The sequence below is a fragment of the Puccinia triticina genome, chromosome 10A (assembly GCF_026914185.1).
Source record: "Puccinia triticina chromosome 10A, complete sequence".
Classification (NCBI taxonomy): domain Eukaryota; kingdom Fungi; phylum Basidiomycota; class Pucciniomycetes; order Pucciniales; family Pucciniaceae; genus Puccinia; species Puccinia triticina.
This window is the reverse complement of record NC_070567.1, coordinates 5,352,635-5,368,832: the sequence shown is the minus strand read 5'-3', so window position 1 is coordinate 5,368,832 and position 16,198 is coordinate 5,352,635. Positions and strand designations below refer to the sequence as shown.

Genomic DNA, 16,198 nt, shown 5'->3' with positions numbered 1-16,198 from the left:
TTGATTGCGCCGGCGCAATAGGCAAAATGAGATAGAAAAAAAATTACAATGAAAAATATGTACAAAAAAGCCGACGGGAAACTATTTCCCGCGGTCAAAAATCAGCTGTGTTGTCTTGTAAAGCCGTTTTTTTGGTTGATTTGTTGGCTTCCATGCAAGCTAGTATCTGCTCCTTGGTTGGCAAAGCAATGCTTGCCAAGTCCATCTATACTTGAGCGCGGAGATGACTTTGGCGGCATAGAACCAGGCGTTGGCCTCGGGCAGCCGCTTGTCGGGCTGGGTCTGTAGCGTCCGGAACTGTCGGCCGCTCACACTTGGTCAGCCTCTCGCTCGGGAGACGGGGAGGGATGACGTACAAACTCGCCGCCTATGCAGTACTCCATGCAGAAGTGGAGGTAGTCTTCGGATTGGAAGGAGTGGTAGAGGGTGACACTGAACGGATGGTTGGATGCGGCGAGGATACCCTATAAAGTGGGTTTGTGAGTGAGTGAGTGAGTGGCGACAGACCTGTTCAGCAAGAGCGCGCTTGATCCTATGCTGCTGGATCATCTCCTTCTTATTAAGGACCTTCATAGCAAACAGTCTCTCAGGCTTTGGCGGGAGGAAGTTTCCGAGCTCGTCGGGGCCTGCGGAATTCTGTTTGAGGCGGACGAGGTAGACCTTTCCAAGTATATGTGGGGGTTCCCCAGTCGCACAATTTTGCTGTTTCTGGGTTATCTGACTCTTGCTGTTGCAGGAGCATCGGATCTACGCCCATTTCCTGCCTCGGAAACAGTCAGCTGCTGCTGCCCAAGGCAAGTGGGCAGCTGTGGAGCAGGGGTGGCAATTTGATAGGCCATTCGCAATGGTTACCCATTGTGCTGATCTCATGGCAGCCCAGGGACGGCTGCCCAGCTTGCGTCAACAAAGGGTAGTTACGTTACGTTGTGTTATCCGCGCAATTTTGGTAACGTAACTACCCCCGTTATCCGGGGCCCCCCGTTACTTTACTAGTAACGGGGTCATTTCAGGCCCCGCGCGTAACGTAATGGGCCTCATTTGTGAGGCCCGTTATCGCGTTATCCCCGGGATAACGTGATAACGGATCGTTTAAGGCTTTTTAGCCTCATTTTTTGCCCGTTCTCAAGGGCTCCGCGCACCCGGATAACGCAACGAGCATAAAAAAAACCGGCTCAACGTGTTGCAATAACGTAATCGCACTGCCGTTACGTGTAACGCGTAGATAACGACAAAAATTTTGTTACGTTACCTTTATCTACGCGTTACGCGTGGCGTAACTACCCTTTGTTGCTTGCGTGACGGCTGCGGAGCAGTCGCATCCCCAAGTTGGCTGAGGTGGGGCGGTTTGCGCCCACGGTGTACTGAATCTTTCTGAAGTCATGTTGGAAATGGCTTGATATCAAGTTGAAACCCAACCCAACTTGACTATTTGCCCTATTTAAACTTTACCACAACCCATGTCCAACTGCATTACAAAGCAATGTCAACTTCTTGGCAGAAACCAGGGTCTTTTTCAATGTAAGAATACATTACAATTAATCATGTGGTTCTCATAATTGCCACATGCCTGAGCTGCAATGAATTCAAACCAAATCACATCAATTCAAGAGAAAGATTGGTGTTATAATGTACATCAACTCAATGGAGATTTCTGCTGCATTTGCTGATTGAAATAAGAACAGTCACCTTTCTGTGTGGCAAAGTGCATGAAAATTGTGTTGATCTTCCTGCCATCACTTGCGTCTCCCTTGAGATTCCTTCCCGGCACAGCTGAAGTCTTTGCAAACAGCCTCTTGTTTTCAGATAAAAAGATAAAATTGATACTCTTAGGAGGATGTCTGCTTTCCACATTCTGAGATGATGTAGCCTGTAATGTTGGAAATATGTTTTCATAAAACCGAGATTCAAACACAAGATTGAGACAAGACTCAGAAGTTTTAGATCAGTTTCAAAGATGTCTGAATCAACCTGCGCCAGAGCTTCAAAATTGTATTCACCGGGTTGTTCTTTAGGCCGCGAGTTGTTAGGTATATACTTCAACAGCAATAGCAGAGAGAGAGAGGAGGTAATTCCCAAAATCAGAGTTGAGTCATGCAAGCTGGGTTCTTTTCTGGTATTTTCTGCTATTGCCAAACACGTGGGTATTGAGTTCAAAGTGGATTGTACACTATATGCTATGTTTGGGCAGTACACATGGAAGTGCTGGATATTTGAGAGAGTGGTTGTGGATGATAATATGATGCTGCTTTTGACCAACTTACCAAGTAACTTGATATGTTGGTGCAGAGAGGTCTCTGGCTAGATCAAACAGATTTCTCTTGGCAATTGCTCATCCGCCAGTGGCTTCTCCTTCTGCTATTTTTGGTTCAGTGAATAGTATTCCACCCAAGTCAGAAGTCAGACCAATTGAGCAAACAAATGTCTGAAACACAATTTACAATCCATTTGGGTTTGACTACTTTGTAGGCACAAAAATCTTCACATTTCTTTGGTGTCAATAATGATGCAACAATGTGCTAGAGGTGGGATACAATCATCAGTCCTTAACCTGTGTTGAGGCAATCAGCTAGTCTTTTCAACTCACCGTAAGGACTGACTTGTGATTAAGATATGCCACATATGTTCCCCTGTGGAAGATAATCAAACTACGGATCTCAGAGAGCAGTGGATTTGTATGATTGTTGACCCAAAAGGGTTGAAAGAGGTAACAGGTAAGGTTAGAACCATTTGGGTTGATAATATTGAACATATAACTCACATGAATCACAAGCCCACAGAATATCTGTGGGCGGTAGAGATGGGCGCACGTAACCCGTTGCGGGTATCCGCTATCCGCTGGCGGGTACCCGCTGGAGGCCCTCGGGTACCCGCCAGCGGATGCGGATTCGGATGCGGATGTCTGAGATTCCGGCAGAATCCAGCGGGTACCCGTGTATTCCGGCGGGTATCCGCTCTCCATCGGGCATGGGAGCTGCAGCGGTCGGCAGCCATAAAGCCGTTCTATGTTGCTGTCGATTGGGGGGAGTCCCTCCCGGTCGACAGCAACATACAATAGTTGACCGGGATGAATCCTTCCCGGTCGACAGGCATATCAACCAGTCGACCGGGAGGAGTCCCTCCCGGTTGACAACTAGACATACCAGTCGACCGGGAGGGACGACTATACACACCAGTTAACCGGGAGGAATCCCTCCCGGTCAACAACTATACACACCAGTCAACCGGGAGGAATCCCTCCCGGAGCCCGGTTGACAAGTAGACATACCAGTTGACCGGGAGGGATTCCTTCCGTTCAACGACTATTCACACCAGTCAACCGGGAGGAATCCCTCCCGGTCGACAGTCATAACGAGCAGTCGACTGGGAGGAGTCCCTCCCCATATCAAGGAGTCTACCGGGAGGAGTCCCTCCCCATATCGAGCAGTTGACCGGGAGGAGTCCCTCCCGGTCAACAGCCATATCAAGCAGTCGACCGGGAGGCGTCCCTCCTGGACGACAGCATTATGCAGCAGTCGACCAAGAGAAGTCCCCCCCGGTTGACAGCCAGGAGAAGTGCCTCCCAGCTGACTGACATATGCAGCAGTCAACCGGTAAGCACATTTTGAGGGGCGGGTATCCAAAGATACCCGCGCGGGTATCCGCCCAGGCGCGCGGGTACCCGCTGTCGGATGCGGATGCGGATGCGGATGCCAGGAAATGGCTAAAATCGACCGCGGGTATCCGAACACGCGCGGGTACCCGGATGCGTGGCGCCCATCTCTAGTGGGCGGGTTGGATTGCCTATTTTTGACTCTCTGAGGACTGATGCTTGAAGCTTGAGTTTTGTTCATTTGTTGGTCATGATATTGAGATTTTGCCAAACTTGAGAGGTTCATAAGCTTCTTCTCAAAGTGTTTGAACTCTTTATTGTCCTGATCATCATGGGTAGTAGCTGGAGTATCCGGTCCAGCCCTCCTTTTCTTGAGCTGATCTGTAGATGACAACTGATGAGGCAAGGGGAAGCCCGGTAGCGGTATTGTTGCAAGAGGTGAGTCAAACTCATCATTGGAGATGATGATATTGCCGTTCTTGGTCTGTAAGGAGTGGAATCTCCTTCACTGTTGAAGTGGCTCAAAAGGGGCACAAGGGCAAAGTTTCTATGACCAAGGACTGTATTTCAAGATGAGCGGGAGCTAGCTCAGAGATATGTGTCAGTCTACAGGGATCTCTGCTATACAACTGGTGAGAAGAGGGAAAAGAGTGGATAAAGTGAAAGGGGATAGTGGCTTACCTAGCTCAGAGAGATGTGTCAGTCTACAGGGATCTCTGCTGAGCTAGGGAAGGAACAGGCTGAGACTAAGTATTGGAGGATTATGTAATCTACTGATGACTATGTGACAGCTTTGTGAGACCCCAAAGGAGGGTGCTTACATGGTCTGGTGGATGATGGCTTGCATAGCTTACATTGGTACTAGTGTTGCTATCCATCTCCCTTCCAAGCTCTATTCCCCCCTTTGAGTAGTTCCACAAGTGGTGTCCCAACAGTGGCCTTTCTATACCTCAGATATCTTCACTCCTAGTAACAACTATACCATCAGCTTCACCAACTACTCTACCTACACTCCTCCTACCTCTACTTTATAAACCAACTTCCTGCTCTTAGAATTCATTACAGCCATCAGTAAAACTATCAGCACAATCCTTATCACCTTTCAACACATTCAGCTTTAAATCCTACACACCTGTTTCAACTATGTCTGCCCAAGGAAGCCCCAGTACCAATGCTGCCCCCAGTCTTCAACCAGCGGATCCTTCCAGCAATGCTGCCCCCAGTCTTCAATCAGTGGATCCTTCCAGTAATGCTGCAAACCAGAACCCTATACCTTCCAATGTTTGCCAGACTCAGGATTCTTCCACTGCTCCAGGACCTCAGCCTTCTTCAACTTCTCCAGGACCCCAGGTTTCTTCTTCTGTTCCAGGTCCTCAGGCTAGCTCCACTACCTTCAGACCCCAGGCTTCTTCTACTGCTCCCCCAAGACCTCAGGCTTGTGCCTCTACTCAAGGTAGTGGCTGGGTGTCCAGGGGTGTGTTTGTTTTGGATGGTGAGATGTCACCAGAAAGTGAGGTGTTACAGGAGCTGTTGGGGAGCTCAGATGTTGCTATGTTTGGCACCATCTGAGCTCCCCAGTGAGCTCCCGAGGCTCCTAACACCCCGGATACCCGGGTGGCCCTCAATTTTGTTATGTTGGGAAAGGTCAGATATGCACCGCAGGATACAGCAATAGCAAGAAAGCTTGCAGTCAGGGAGGCCCAAATTTTTGGCTGCTGAGTTCAGCCTCAAAGCCTGTATGTCACCTGTATGTCAGGAATGCATTCAGAAGAAAAACCCCAGTTTCTTTTTTTTTTTAACTTTGGGGCCTCCAGGGTTGCACCAACGGTGGGTATTTACAATGCGCTACAATAACCGCCGTCATCTGCATAGCGTAACGCTTGCCGTTACTGCCCTCAGGCGTTAGCGCAACTAGTAACAACCAGTTTTAACCCCGGGCCTGATTTTTTTGGTGCGTTACTTGCGTTACTAGTAGCATAACAAGTTAACCACCGGTTAACAAGATAAAGAGGGGAAAATGGCCTTCCGGATCATATATAGTCCAATATCTGCCCCTCTGTGCGGGTAGATATTGTAACGGATGTCAAAAATCGAACATCCTGGGTGTGCAATATTGTAACACACTTCTGTTACGGTTAACAGTAACGGTAACAAGGGAAAATTGTTACCAAGAACCGTACCGTGCCTACCCACTGTTGGTTGCACCATTGGAATCCTGGAGTGATTTTATGCCATTCCGGGCATTTGTCGCATACCCTCCTGCTGCCCCATGGCCGGTCCGGCACCCCCCTCGAGCCAACCCAGCCGTCCGAAGGGGTTTTGACTGCCTGTACAGGCCTGTGGCTGAAATGCAAAAATCATTTTCAGCCACACGAGCCGGCAAGCTCGCTTCTGCTGTGTGTAGCACCTTGTAGCACCCGCGGTGGAGTTGCTCGTCCCGACGTCCTCCGGTGCTCGCGCCCCGCGACTTCTGACCTCGCGTATTCCCCGCTTCTAACCCGCCGCCCCCGGGAACTCGATGCATGGAGAAAAGGTTGGATGGTCCAAATCAGGAGTTTTGGCCGAATATCATCAAAGCATGAGGCTCATCATCGCCAGGTATGCTCATAGGGGAACGGCCTCGGTAAAAACACCATCAAGTAGTCGATCCTTCCTGACAAGCACGACGTCTCGGGCCGCACAACAAGTTACCGGTTACACCGGCTCCACGCCCCTCTACCACCACCAACCTTCGGGCCAACTCTCGTTTCTTGATACTCCGCCAGTCTATTCAGGCTCGCCGACCGTGCTCGGGACTCTCTCTGCTCAGGGCAACTTTCAGACAAATCCATCCTTCGTGGACCTGCTCCATTCCGTATTTTCTGGCGTTTACCTCGACGACCCCCATGTGCGCGACTTGGCGGTCTCCAGAAAGTCCGCCTCAGCGGATAGTTATCTTCACGTGCTTGGTCAGTTCGCCGTCCATGTTAAGACCCTGGACACTCCGACAGCCATTTGATCATGATCGTGGTACTGAGAATATTCTCTCGATGCAGGTGCTCGGACGAAGACGCAAAACATAAGCGATCGTGATCCCGCATCGATCATCTTTTCTTTCCTAGCGCAATCGACAACAGGTTTGCCAGTCCCAGACACCTATGAGCCAAATCCTGCATTAAGGATCTACACTCCGTTGGATGGTTTCCTCGTCTTCCCCCCTTCACTCCATCAGGCCCTTCTGAGAGGATGCAAAGTCGCCCGAAACATTGAAGAAGATTCTATGAAGTAGTTCTCATCATTTAAATCTACATCCCCATATTCCCAGTTTGTAGCATCGGGGTGCAGGACCCACCAATTTATCAATTTAAAAGTTGCAATCAATCAATATTGTAATATTTGAATAGATAGTACCAACACACCATTTTAAATCTAGAGACAAAATGGTGTTGCGGGTAGTTAGATGAATTCCAATTAGGTCAATAAATAGTTAATGCTAAATACAGTGTACAATTGTTAATGGCGTAAGTTTGTGATATCAACCAGCAATATGGATAAATGTCGGCCTCTATCTTCTTGAGAAATGAGAATTGTGCTTTTCAGGTTTGGTCAGAAGTAGGTCCACCTCACCGCGATCAGTCCAATGTGATCCAGCAAGTAGAAGTCCCATACTTCTTGTTATTTCTGCATGCTCTTTGACTTTTTTACTGTGTCCTAGCGAATTGTAAAATTCAGCAGCGATAATATGCGAGATCGTCATGCACCAAGGAATTCTCTCCTGTTTTTCATCAGGCAAAATGCAGTTCAATTCCTCAGCAGTTACTCTTCCAAGAATGATTCTCATTAAAGATAAGGCATACCGTTTCGCACAATTGTATGAGCTCGTTGGCGTCCTCCGCAGAAAATTTCGGGTCTTCACGGAAGTATTTAGTCCTAAGCTCGACGATTCGCACAAGTCGACGATCTGACAGCTCCCCAAGCTCTGCACTCATCTGGCAATGTGAGCAAGTGCAACTAAAACCATAGGACTCTTGAAGGTCTTTTCGTCGAGCTGATCGAGTCATTTCTAGTGAGCGATCTATAATTTCGATCAGGCTATGTCAGAGTACATCAAACCACGCAAGGTCCCAACAGCAATTGTTTCTTACAACTTATGGTAAGTTCCTCGTCTATCGAGATCGACTCAAAAGCTGATAGACGCAAGAGCTGCGTCTCATGATCAACGTAGTAGACCGCATTGGGTCGGCAAGCATGGTTCAATCGACTGAGGATTTTCCGGTAAAAATAAGAATTCATTAAGTTGTCAGTTTTATGTACGTATTTAGGTGTGAATTTAATCCGTGGCGCAACTTACGATGCGTGCAAAGCTACTGCACCAAAAGGCGTGACTTGGTCACCAAAGAGCCTCGTGACAAACATGTTGGAATCAACGATACTTGAAACAAAATCGTCTTCTGTTTCGCCTTCGCCATGAAGGCTTGCGAAGGCAGCCCGGGTTTGGATCGGTAAATGATCGATAGCTTGTCGGCGTATACTCCGGCCGAAGGAGGTTCCCCAGATCGGTTGGGTAGAAGCAAGGATGGCAACCGGACGTGTTTGTAGAATGATATCGCCGTTCTGAAGGTTGCGAGCAGCCAGTGCTCCCAAGCCACCCTTCTCAGGCATCGGCACGACTTTTAGCGACTGGGGATTCAGTGGATCATCGGAGAGATCGAGTCCATCGTCAAGACTGTCTTCGAAGAGTTCTGTAGGCGTGACGATCACCATTCCTTGGCCGTGGTTGATAGTGGGGTTGATAAATATACAGTATTCCACCAATTTTTTATCAGTAGGATCTTCAAAGCAGGTTGATTTGTAGAACCCAGCCCGGAAGGGGACCAGGTTAGCTGGTGGGACAACTTTATCATACTTGTATACTGAGTTTTTGGATGAGGAAAAGAAGGGCGACTCTTGTGGCTTGCAGATCAAGTGTGTACTGTTTGCCCAGCGATTATGATGCCTTTGTTGGGCCTGAGAATGCATGGGGAGTCCAAAGAAGTCGGAGTTTGAACCATAACTCGGCAGGAGGATGTGAGGGTAGGTAAGGGCAAGAAGAGCTAGCGAGTGTTTCAACATTTTCCAAAAGCTGGCTGAAGGATTGCCGGACAAGATGAAAAGATGTAATAATTGTCAAGAGGCCACAGCGTGAGGTTGTGCTAGCCTTATAGGATCGAAGAGACCTATAAATATTGCAGATCGGGAGCAAGTTGCTCGTTTTGCGGGATCAGTTGTGTTTCCCCAGTAACAGATGATCGTGATGGAATGGTGCACCGCCAGCTAAAAGACCGGTCACCAACCCCGGGAACCCTTTTTTGTTGCCTCCGGGAGCCATCACTACACACCTGCGAGGAATCAAGGTCATCTTTTCCAAAACGAAGCCCCGGCGAGCTTGGTTTTTCTCAAGCCGTATCGAATGTTCTGATGGACGGAGCTTCTCGTGGGTATAGCACGCCAAGGTCGCCCGATCTCATGGGCGACCGAGCCTAACGAAGCGCCTGATCAGTGGGAGCCGGGGAGGGCCGGTAAGGAGGAGGCCGTTTGCATGCCAACACCGCTCGCAGCAGGGAATAGAGAGGGACTTCCAAGCCTCCACCTGGTTTTCACACCGCTGAGGCCGATCTCATTGCAGCCCTACACCGCGGGGGCGATGGCCAGAAGCCTTCTTTGACCGCCAACCGGCCCACGGTCTCCGAGTCCCAGATACAACCAGAGGTATACCGGACAGTTTTCGGTGTGTAAATTAGTTTGGCCGGTCGCGTATGTTGTATGCACTATCGACCGTCGGCGCGGCCCGACCGGTCATCCACCACTTGAACAACTCACCGGTCAGAAGCTCATCAGCTACGCAGATTCACCTTTGCTACAACGCGCGCCTTTGAGGTTCTCATGGTGGCAAGTAAAACCACTGGATCATAGGCCTGGCGGAGAGGCTTACGCGGAGTACGCCAAGCAAATTCCTGGCCTGAGGCGAAAAGGACTTTTCCAAAACGAGTTGCATTTTGCGGTTCATTTTTCGCTCAGACGCTGTGGCGATTGAGCACAGGCATTTCCGAGCACCCGGCTCACCAAGCACCACACCGAAAGGCACAAAAAATAGGGGTTTTTTTTATTGACATGTGACTCTGAGAGGCACGCCATCCAATAGACAAGCATCGGGGAAATTGCCGCACGGCGGTTTTCTTTTTTCATTTTCTTTTTTTTTTTCATGGGAGGACAGAGAAAACCAGAACGGCTGCTTTTGCTTGTTTTGCTTCACGTTTATTCACCTGATAGATTATCGATCAATCGATGTGCATCAAAAAAGTAATAATGAGGGAGAACAAAAACAAACGGGAAAAAAATTGTTCCGTCTGAGAAAACAAAAAGTGCGTTGTGGAAGAAAAATTGAGGAGCTTACATGTCGTACTCCTCGGCCATGATCATAGCCACCAAGCTCGTCCAGCCGGTGAACGGCTTGGACCGTCTGCCCTCGCCGGTGATAGGGTCATACTGTTCCCAGGTGAATCCGGTCCGTTTCCATTCCTGTGATGCACCAAGAAAGAAAGAAAAAAGAGGAAAAAGGTTTGGCTGTCGCCCAGAGACGCTGCTGAGAGAGTCCACTCACTTTGAACACGTTCTTGACCACATTTGTCTTCAGTTCCTCGTACAGCTCGGCCGCTTGGGTCTGGTGGGGCCCGCTTTGCTTGGCATAGATCTAGAACATCCCAATCCCCCGGATCAGCAAGTTTCTCCCAAAACCACCCTTCCCCCAAAAAATGGCCTTCTGAATGGAGCAGAAAAGGACTGACGGTGTAGAGAGAGTTCAAGGCCATGTAGTTCATCGGAATCCAGATCGGACCTCGCCAGTAATTCTCGTTCTTGCCGAAGAACTCGTCCGATTTGGATAAGCTTCTGAGCCCGAACTCGGACCATATCCCGGTCGGATCGCGGATGTCGTCCAGGATGTACTTCAGCTTCGGCGAATCGTGGGGGACAAGGCCTAGCAGGAAGGGGAAGATCGAGATGTAGCCTTTGTGGCACACGAAATAGGATTCGTCTATGTGTAAAGTGGCCGGAAGTTAGATCTCCTCTGCTCAAGAACGCCGAGCTTGCCAGATTTGCGATATGGAATGATACCCACCTTCGGCGTCTACACTGACATCGCAATGCATCTTTTTCTCCTCATTCCAATGCAAATCTAGCATCGAATCGAGCGCAAACATCTTAGTCCTCGACACAATAGACATGGGGGAGTGGATGCTACTCACCATCGATGTTGTCAACAATCGCCTCGTAGTTCTTCTCATACTCCAAAACATCGTCGGTCTCCCCAATAAACTCGGCAATAGACTTCATCGTCCGAGTGAAGAAGCCGACCCAACACAACAGATCAAGATGCAACTCTCCGACATGGGGCAGTCCTCTGGGATAGTCGTCGATCCCAGACGTGAGTACATGCTCCGCGGTCCGGCCCCTCCATCGATAGCCTTCGGTCTTGCTGCGCGACTCTCGGCCCCACTCCCTGATCTGGCCGACTTGGGTTTCCCGGAACCATTCGTAGTGGAGCTTCAGCTTGGGGTAGATTGAGCCTAGGAAGGATCTGGCCAGTCCAACGTCCTCCAGAAGCTTATCCGAAATCCTCCCGCCGTCCCGTGCTGCTGTCTCGAAGATCTGCTGTCCGGTGCCCATGCCCAGGTCGGCATCTGTAAGCGTATCTTTGAGTCCATCGGCTCCTTGGTAACGCATCAATCGTTTGAGGTACGAGGTTACTGCCATCGTCAACGTGGGCGGATTGGCATGGTTGGAATATTGAACCTGAAACTCCTGGGGCACTTTACTGCGCGCCTCTTCTCCCAAGATCTGTTCTCGACCGACCCAACCATCCCGATCAATCAAATTAATCCAACTTTGGAGGATTTCCAAGCTACAAGAAAAGGGGTGTCGGAATTAGACCGTAAGGCTTGAGTGTTCGATGTGACGTCTTAGCTCACCTCAGGTCATTATCCCAGGCCCCAATCAGAGCCAAGTGGAAGCCTTCATCCCAATAGAAACCCCTGGGGAAAAATGAGCGACTAGGGGTGGCCGTAAACAGCTCGCGGTCCTCTGTGAGCTGCGGCTGACGCTTGCGATCGCTTCCTCCCTCATCGTCCTCGGAATTCCCCGTCAACAGAAGCCCGTCATCGTCATAATCGTGAGCAAAGTTACGGTCGACGATTGATGAGCCGTAAAAGTACCCGATCCCACCGATCATACTAGAAAGCATCTCCATGGCCATCGCCTGTTCCTCGGCCGAGTATTCAGAGGCGATCTTGGGGAACGTGGCCTTAAAGCGTTGGTCGAAGGCGGTGGAGGCGGCCAGCAAGCCAGCCGATAAAGCTGCCGAATCGATCCGAGGCGCCCCGTCGCCATCGAAGTAGATATCTAGCTCGAAGGGCGACTCGTACATCCGTTGGAGAGCGTATAGATTGCTTCCGTAGTTGATCTCGTTGGGTAGACTGAGAGCTAGACATGGATCAGGCATGTCTTGGACGGTATACTTCTCGATCAAGGGTTGGACATATTCGTTGATGGCGGAGATGATGGAGTCTGTTTAAGGATTTGCCAGGTGCAGATGCTTCTGTCAAACTGGTACCCATCGATGATGACACTGGGGTAGGGCTGTGTGCCAAATCGCTCACCCTTGGCTTTCCAAACCGAGCCCGCTGGAACTTGAACGCCTAGGAACTGGGTTCTCGAGAGTCTTTCGCCAAAGTCCTCCGCGTGGCGAAGCGCGGCAGCTGGTTTGTTTGTGGGACCTTTATCAGAAACGAAGGGTCAACGTTTAATTTTTTTTTCAAATTTGAATTAAGTGTAGGGATGTGCATGCTGACTATCTTTAATGCGGATCGTGAAGTCCCCCAACTGAGTCGTTGACCCAGATATCTTGACTTCCCCATCAATTCCCTGTTAATAAGTCATCAAAAAAGACATTTTTTTTTTTAAAAAAAAAAAAAACACCACTCTCAACACTGAACAGGATAAAGGAGTAAGCTGGAAATGCGCACCTCTTCGTCTTCCTCATTTTCTATTTGGAAAGAGCCCAGGCCGTCCAATCCGAAGTAGTTGATTAGACTGATTTTCGAAGGCCGCGCTAAACATAAACATGCTGCTTAGTATACTGAGCCGATCAAGAGATGACTGATACGTAGTCGTACCTTCATCCAATTTCTTTCCATTGATTCTCAGGGCCCAGGATCCGCCTTGAGAGCCAGAGCAAGCCAGTGAGTGATTTGAGGTCAATCTGGCCGTCTAGAGTAGCAGGATGGATGGATAGGATTTCCGGGACGAACCGTGTTGGCCGCCGGGCACCTTGAGCATCTGCACGCGCAGTTCGACGTTGTTGAGCTGGTCCTTCAAGTAGTGCGATGCAAAGTTCCTTCCGTCGTGCTTATCGAACCCGTAGCCCATGAGTTCGTCGGATTGTTCGCACGAGTGCCGGGCTCCTGCGGAGGGAGAGTGGCGGTTAGCTGCCAGAGGGAGGGGCTGGTGGGCGGGGAGCGACTTACGGCCGAAGCTTTGGAAGTCCTGGGTTCCGAACCAGACCATTCCGGTCATGAGGGAGTGCGGCTGGCGGGGCCTGAGGCCGAAGTAGAGGTTTGGGCGGTAGGTGCCCCATAGGAGGGACTGGTTGGTAGCTCGCTGGAGGGCATGGAAGGTGGGTTCGGGCTCGGCGGCGGCGGCTGAGAGCAGGCTGGCGATGACGGCGAGTGGGCCCGGCTGTGCGGGGATGGGCAGGCGCATCTGGTCCAGTGGTCTGCGGTTTTCGGTGTGGCTGGCAGTGGGCCTCGGTAGTCGCCGGCGGACCACCAAGGTCCAGCCGAGCCCCCGCGCCACCAGGGGCCCGCCGGAGGAGCCATTACCTCCTCCCCACAGACGAAGACTCACCACTCCACACCGCAACAAAAGAGATCGCCATCCGATGCACCCAGAAGACCACCAGCCCCCATCCGACCCGTTCAGGGATATCTTCTGCTCGGCCATCCAATCTGCCATCGAGTGAGTCTATCAAAGGGTCCATCTGCATGGCTTTTCACCGAGACGACTGTTTCCACATTCCGCAGACGCGTGCTTGTCGAGGGGACCCGCCATGGCATCGACCTCAAAGCCTTGGACAAGCTGGTCGATAAGAATGCCGAGCAGCTCAGCCAGGATCCCAGCAGCTCGCGTCTGCAGGCCGAGAAAACGCTCAAGATTGCAGCCCGGGACGAGTCTCTGAAGGCGATCGAAGGCCTGGCCATCGGCATCGCCGCCGATCTCCACTCCAAACTCAGCCACGAAAAAAACGCTAGCCTGCTACAGCAAGGCGCGTCTGGTGGCAGAAACCCTGCTTGGCTCTGTAAAGCTGAGCCCGACTCCAGCCTCGAGCGTGCCGAAGCCTGCAAGCTGCAGCCCGCGGTCGACTTGGCCAATGATCTCAAGATCCTGCATAAGCGGATAGGCAAACATGCCCACGAGGTCGAGCGGATCGATTGCGAACACCAAGTAGCCATCGATGGACTACATCAGCAGATCGGCGCACACAAGGAGGCCATCCAAACACTACGACAGTTGCTGCCCGAGCCATCCCCATCCCGGTCAGCAGCAGCAGCAGCACTAGACGATCACCAGAAAAGCACCTGTAGTAACGAGACAGCCCCCCCGATCAACCGCCCCAAGTCAGCAGACCGAGCCGCGTCGAGCCACACCGACCATCAACTCGTCGAGCTGCGCGAGGAGCTCGACCGGATGGACCGGCGGGTCAGCGAGCTCAAGTCGAGCGTCCAGACCATCCTCACCAAGGAGATCCCCGTCAACCTCCACCAGTCCGTCCAGTTCATGCAGCAGGACGTCAACGCTACCGTCCAGAGCGCTCTGACCAGCGGACACGACCGGCTCGCCCAGCTCATCCGTGACTTCATCGCTCGCTTCGAACCTCGCATCCTCCAACTCGAACAACTCGCCGCGAAGCAGATCCCTAACTTCCCCTCCCTTACTCCCACCCGAGCCGCCCCTCCCAATAGTACTACTGCCGACCCCGATCCCACCAGACTCCTCCTTCGTCGCCCCACAGCTCAATCCCCAGATCCCAAGCTCTTCTCCGAAGACGAATCCGAGAAATGCAATCAACAGTGACCCACCCCACACTCCCCCACAACACTTCTATACCCTTTAAAATCTTCTTAATCCTCTTTCTCTCTTTCTCTCTCTCGCTGCACTGTTTTTTTTTTTTGTTTCTTTGTAGCATACTTATTTGACAGCCTCTTCTGGCTTCCTTTCTGTTGTCGTCACTTACTTATATTGGGCTTCTTATACTGTTTATCCACCCGACGCGCATTGATTTCTCCGCCTCATCGTTAAAGTAAGCAGCATCAAACCACTACCCCCGTCTCCCTCATCTCGATTGGGCCGAAGTATGATCTCATTTCAAGGATGAATGCCCTACACAAATGAGAAGAAAACTAATATTATAACAAGTTCATTGCTTGGATCACACGCTACCCTTCGGGCCGGCTCTTGTCAAGCGGCCGGCTAACCGCACCCCCGACATGTTGAGAAGCACGCCTCAAGAGTCAAAAGGCGTGCACTGTCGGACACACCTGGCGGCCGTCAAGCCTGTAAATGTAGTCTTAAGGGTCGGGTCGGGAGGGCATCCTTTCGGCCAAATCCAATCCTATCAATCGTACATTCTTGATGGCCGCAAGGAATCCTCTCGGCTATCGAGACTTGTTGTAGTACGATCTCCTTGGCCGGCCGGTCGGGAGGTAGCTGGCCCGGCCATCAAGTCTGTGCTGTCTGGATGGCCGGCCGCCAGATGCGTCAGTGCGACCAGGACACTACGGACCCACCCTTGACATCCCAAGTCAGGAAAATAACACCCGAATATCCGGAACGTTGGGAGAACCACATTTGGACGCTTAAAAAACCGTCCCGTGCCGGGGATAGCGGTCGTCCAAATGATCCAGCCGGCTTTAATTTTTTTCTGCTTGTTTTTTTTTTGGGAGCCGGCCGCCTCTCCCTGCGGAAATTTCCCCTCCCCTCCCCGAGCCGCAGGGACCCTCCAAAGGGGAGGCTGGCTTCGCGAGGGGCGCTCCGCGCCAGCCAGGCTGCACCAGGAGAGGGTCTTGTGTTAAGTTAGAGGGGGGACTTAGCTAAGTTAAAGCCTGTACCGACGGCTGAAGAGGATTTGTCCTTGGCGACGAGGATTTCTCCTTGGCCGGTTGATACAGTCTGCACCAACCAGCTGGGGATTGGCAAGTCTGTACAGAGAATACTCATTCGCCTCTTGTTCAATAAAACTGTTTATCAGAAGTGGAATGTGTCAAAAAATTGGTTTCGTCTCCATGTGGGTTGATAAGTTATCCCGTCAGTTCACCAAAATGTTCCTCCCGCTCCAAGACAATCCTAATCTATGTACCCATATTCTGTGCCCTTGGAATCGAAGACCAAATATTCCCAACCACGCTTGGGCTCTTTGACAAATCCCCTGGCTTTTAATCCGACCATTCAACCCAAACCATTTGGCGCTGTTCAAGCCGTGATTCAATATCACTTATGGCGGCCCGGATAATTCTTCACCTGGTATATGAGTCCGTTCAT

General features: G+C 50.9%; 5 protein-coding genes across 5 annotated transcripts; 2 read left to right on the top strand and 3 right to left on the bottom strand.

Moving 5' to 3' along the window:
* Nucleotides 1–159: 159 nt before the first annotated feature.
* On the bottom strand, nucleotides 160–839 carry PtA15_10A532 (uncharacterized protein; the record flags this gene model as incomplete). The annotated part of the gene is made up of 4 exons (XM_053160717.1): nucleotides 160–297; nucleotides 357–464; nucleotides 508–636; nucleotides 723–839. 4 exons carry the CDS (start codon nucleotides 837–839, stop codon nucleotides 160–162), a joined length of 492 nt encoding a protein of 163 aa, XP_053024663.1.
* Nucleotides 840–6,107: 5,268 nt separating this feature from the next.
* PtA15_10A531 (uncharacterized protein) lies at nucleotides 6,108–6,857 on the top strand (the record flags this gene model as incomplete). Its single annotated transcript, XM_053160716.1, has 2 exons — nucleotides 6,108–6,537; nucleotides 6,625–6,857. 2 exons carry the CDS (start codon nucleotides 6,108–6,110, stop codon nucleotides 6,855–6,857), a joined length of 663 nt encoding a protein of 220 aa, XP_053024662.1.
* A 276-nt stretch (nucleotides 6,858–7,133) lies between these two features.
* PtA15_10A530 (uncharacterized protein) lies at nucleotides 7,134–8,680 on the bottom strand (the record flags this gene model as incomplete). The annotated part of the gene is made up of 4 exons (XM_053160715.1): nucleotides 7,134–7,343; nucleotides 7,426–7,643; nucleotides 7,714–7,829; nucleotides 7,920–8,680. 4 exons carry the CDS (start codon nucleotides 8,678–8,680, stop codon nucleotides 7,134–7,136), a joined length of 1,305 nt encoding a protein of 434 aa, XP_053024661.1.
* Nucleotides 8,681–9,866: 1,186 nt separating this feature from the next.
* PtA15_10A529 (uncharacterized protein) lies at nucleotides 9,867–13,177 on the bottom strand (the record flags this gene model as incomplete). The annotated part of the gene is made up of 13 exons (XM_053160713.1): nucleotides 9,867–9,870; nucleotides 10,002–10,126; nucleotides 10,209–10,298; nucleotides 10,393–10,640; nucleotides 10,725–10,781; nucleotides 10,852–11,507; nucleotides 11,575–12,169; nucleotides 12,262–12,378; nucleotides 12,454–12,526; nucleotides 12,628–12,713; nucleotides 12,778–12,822; nucleotides 12,913–13,065; nucleotides 13,129–13,177. 13 exons carry the CDS (start codon nucleotides 13,175–13,177, stop codon nucleotides 9,867–9,869), a joined length of 2,298 nt encoding a protein of 765 aa, XP_053024660.1.
* Nucleotides 13,178–13,541: 364 nt separating this feature from the next.
* On the top strand, nucleotides 13,542–14,734 carry PtA15_10A528 (uncharacterized protein; the record flags this gene model as incomplete). The annotated part of the gene is made up of 2 exons (XM_053160712.1): nucleotides 13,542–13,618; nucleotides 13,684–14,734. 2 exons carry the CDS (start codon nucleotides 13,542–13,544, stop codon nucleotides 14,732–14,734), a joined length of 1,128 nt encoding a protein of 375 aa, XP_053024659.1.
* Between the last annotated feature and the right edge of the window lie 1,464 nt (nucleotides 14,735–16,198).